At 34.3% G+C, this 4162-nt stretch overlaps 1 protein-coding gene across 1 annotated transcript; it reads left to right on the plus strand.

The window, feature by feature from the left end:
- The first annotated feature begins 760 nt into the window (after positions 1 to 760).
- LOC106310422 (cyclin-U2-2) lies at positions 761 to 1840 on the plus strand. The gene is made up of 2 exons (XM_013747657.1): positions 761 to 1285; positions 1375 to 1840. The coding sequence occupies exons 1-2, from the start codon at positions 768 to 770 to the stop codon at positions 1661 to 1663; spliced, it is 807 nt and encodes a 268-aa protein (XP_013603111.1). The 5' UTR covers positions 761 to 767; the 3' UTR covers positions 1664 to 1840.
- The last annotated feature ends 2322 nt before the right edge of the window (positions 1841 to 4162 follow it).

Raw genomic sequence — 4162 nt, forward strand, 5'->3', positions numbered from 1 at the left:
TTTACGACGAAACAGTTTTGTCGTTACGTTACGAGGAAATAACGATGACTTTAGTTTTTCACGTAAATTCGTCGTAAACTCGACGCAAATTTACGAGGATTGTTTTTCCTCGTTAATTTTCGTCGTTAAGCATGTGTTTTCTTGTAGTGATGTATGTATATTTTTTTTGAAACACTATTTTTTTTAAACACCGCAGATGTAGGTATTTTTAATATATTGTTTGGTCTAGTATTATTTCCGTGTTGCAGAGATTTGTACTTGTTTGTTTGTGTATTTTGTGAAATTGCATCTCTTTCAGACTAGAGCAAAAACTGTAAAACTCAATTCATCAGTATAAATATTTGATTGATTCATTTGATTAAAGATACGAAAAGAGGCATCCAGTCTCTTATGATTTATTCTGAATCATTACATTCATTTGGTATTTGATAAATCAAAATTACATAATCAAGATTCAGTCATAACTAAATCTTTTTTTACAAAATCGTTTTTTCATAACCTTTTAAATTTACACATAAATTTGTTACGTTCAACGTGGATTACTAAGATCCGAAGCTTAAATATTTATACACATGAACACGCAATATACGGTTCAAACACTTGTCTCTGACCTACCGTACATTTACAAACTATATATTAAAAGAGTTAACTATCGATTTAACACACACGAAGGTAGTAACATTTAAAATTAAATAAAAGAAAAGCAGAGGAAGGTACCTGGTTGTTGGTTTCGAAGGCTTATATATAAACCTCTACAAAACCTCTTCATGTCACTTCAACTTAGATTACATCACTTCAAAGAAAATCATCTCTTCCTCGTCGATACAACTTTGCTAACTTTCCGACAAAAGTATAACAAGAGTTCAATGGCGGTTTCTAATTCTCTAACAATCTCTCCAAGAAAACTCCGGTCTGACCTTTACTCTTACTCGAACCAAGACAATACCAAGACACCGCTGGTTATCTCTGTTTTATCTTCTCTTATCGACCGAACTCTAACTCGAAACCAGAGAATCAGTCGTAAAGCTTCGCCGGCCTCGTCTACTTCCGGCCGGAGTGGCAAAACTGAGATCTTTGATTGCCGTGAAATTCCAGATATGACCATCCAATCGTACCTAGAGAGAATTTTCCGGTACACTAAAGCCGGTCCATCGGTTTACGTGGTGGCTTATGTCTACATTGACCGGTTCTGTCAACTCAATCCCGGTTTTAGAATCAGTCTCGCTAATGTACATAGCCTCTTAATCACCACCATCATGATCGCTTCTAAATACGTCGAAGATTTGTAAGTCTCAAAGAGAAACTTCAATATTTTTCCATGATTTTTTTTGTTAATTAGTCATTTTTCTGATATGTTTTCATTTATGTTTCCAGGAATTACAGAAATTCATATTTTGCCAAAGTAGGTGGATTAGAGACAGAGGATTTGAACAAATTAGAGTTAGAGTTTCTGTTCTTGATGGGATTCAAGCTACATGTTAATGTGAGTGTGTTCGAGAGTTATTGTTGTCATCTCGAAAGAGAGGTCAGCTTTGGAGGAGGTTATCAGATTGAGAAGGCATTGCGTTGCGCCGAAGAAATCAAATCTAGACAAATGATCGTTCAAGATCCTAAACATCATCATCATCATCATCATCATCAGTTTGCTCGAGTCTTTTTGTAGACAAAGAAACTCTTCTTTTTTAGTTCGTAGTTTTGTCGTTTGTGCTTGTGATCTTGACTTTCTGTTGGTCAGAGTTTTATTGGCATGGTGTTGGTGTAAATGTAAATATAATTAAGTAGAGATAGCAGTGATGTATGTACTGAGCATTGTATATAGATTCACTATCTATTGAAGTTGAGAAAATCGTTTCATTTGCATTCACTAACCAAGAGAACTTGGATGAAAAATTGAAATATGAAATACACAATTTAAAAGTTAAAAAACAAGTATGTTAGAAAACCACATATATTTACACCTTGTTTTCGAAATTGTACAAAATAATTAAAATATACCCCTTTTTGGGGTAAAATTAAAATATATCCAAGTTGCTCATTTTGCCCTATACTATATGGATGCAAAAGATAGGATTTGCGAGCTGATTTGATGTCTAATATTTGATTAAACGGTAGGTTACAAAGATAACATTATTATCGATAGCTTTAAAGTTCTTTAATAAAGATATCTTATTAAATTATATATTCCCATTATATATGTGCAACAACCTTTTTATTAGATGATATTATAGTTTCAGATTAATTGAATCTTTCTCATTTTTTGTATGTAGGAGGAAACCGATCATGTTTGTTTCCCACATAGTCTTGGACTTTAAAATGCTAAAAGAAATTCATCGCCAACTTTTTTTTTTACTGTAGAAACTCACAAGTTATCATTTTATAGCCAAAACCTCACAAGTTAATATTGTATTTTTCTCATCACCATGCAAAATTCATTAACATTTTGTATTGTTGCTAGAAACTCACAAGATATCGTTGTATCTTTCTCATTCACATGCGAACAAGAGTAAAATGCCTTTTCGTTTAAACTAATGACTAATGATCCGCAATGCTTCATGCCATTCTTTTCATTTAAACTAATCAGCCGTAATGCTTCGTGCCATTTGTATGAGAATACAAAGTATCTATATTTTTTTATTGATGGTGTAGTGTGGTTCACGAGCATCTACCTAACCAGAGTAATGTATCAACCATTTGACTTAATCCTTTGCACCATATATTTAGAGGAATAAGATTAGGATTGATGTTTTTGATATGATGTCTAATAATTGCCTCGCCGAAGGTATACACACTAATAATTGTACCGATTGTTTATATATATATATATATTTGTAATCATATGGTTTAAGTTTCTACTTTACCTATGTATTGGTGTTTTCAAAAGCTTGCCAGGCATCAAGGAAAAATATTGACTAATCATCTTTATTTTCCGTCTTAGACTGAATGTCGTGTTTTCTCTGATTTTAACTTTTATTTACTCTGTTACTTTTCCACTTAATTACTTTATTTTTATTACTCTCAGTTACTATATTGCTCACACTCTTAGTTTTCTTTGTTAAATGAAGATAAGTTACTACTAGTCAAAAATAACTAAGAAAAATGACTCATCGTCCATTTGGTGGCTTTCAGTGGTTGGATCTTAAGAATGATAAAGTTTAATGGCTCTTCAGATAATGGTATTTGTTGTTATAAAAGGAACTGGAATTTTATTGTATCGCGGGAACTTAAATAAGAACAAAATTTTATACCCGTAGGAGAAGATAATACTGATAACAAGAGAGGATGTGTTATTAGAAGGAGAAGGAATGGTGTGTTTACAATGATCGAAACGATCGTTTATATAGAAGAGAAATTCACTGTGCAAATAGTGAAGCGGACCCCACATCTTTTTATATTTTCAACGAAAACGGTAGCTGCTTTTTCTGACTTTCATAACACTCCCCTTGGGGACCGGTGTCACTATCCACTCTCGCTTAACGTCTTTGTTGCCTCGTTAAAAACCTTTCCAGGAAAACCCAATGGGAAAAACCATAGTAAGGTAAAAAGAGTACAACTACGTAAGCTCCCCCTCGAATGAACAGTCATAGATCCTTCTGATGGCGCATCCCAATGTTATGGATGTGTTTTCTGAATACCGAGGTAGGGAGTGATTTTGTGAAGAGGTCGGCTGCATTGTCGCATGATCGAACATATCTTACTTCAATCTCTTTATTCTTCTCGAGCTCTTGAGTGTATGAGAAGAACTTCGGAGGTATATGTTTGGTTCTATCGCTTTTGATATATCCTTCCTTCGTTTGAGCAACACATGCCGCGTTATCTTCATATAGAATAGTTGGCTCCGTATTTTCGTCAATCCCACTGCTTGAACAGATGTGTCGGCTTATTGATCTTAGCCATACACATTCTCTACTTGCTTCATGGAGTGCAATGATCTCAGCGTGATTTCAAGAAGTAGCAACAAGTGTCTGCTTCTGAGAACGCCAAGATATGGCGGTGCCTCCAATTGTAAAAACATATCCTGTCTGGGATCGAGCTTTGTGTGGATCTGACAAATAACCTGCATCTGCAAAACCAATCATTTGACCTTTTGAACTTTTAGGATAAAACAAGCCTAAATCAGTTGTTCCTTGAAGGTAACGAAAGACATGTTTAATTCCATTCCAAT

Source organism: Brassica oleracea, chromosome C8, assembly GCF_000695525.1.
Source record: "Brassica oleracea var. oleracea cultivar TO1000 chromosome C8, BOL, whole genome shotgun sequence".
NCBI classification, from domain to species: domain Eukaryota; kingdom Viridiplantae; phylum Streptophyta; class Magnoliopsida; order Brassicales; family Brassicaceae; genus Brassica; species Brassica oleracea.

Coding starts and splice junctions, on each gene's coding strand:
- LOC106310422 (XM_013747657.1), top strand. CDS start 768: ATGTCACTTCAACTTAGATTACATCACTTCAAAGAAAATCATCTCTTC. Junction 1,286..1,374: donor TCTAAATACGTCGAAGATTT/GTAAGTCTCAAA, acceptor TTATGTTTCCAG/GAATTACAGAAATTCATATT.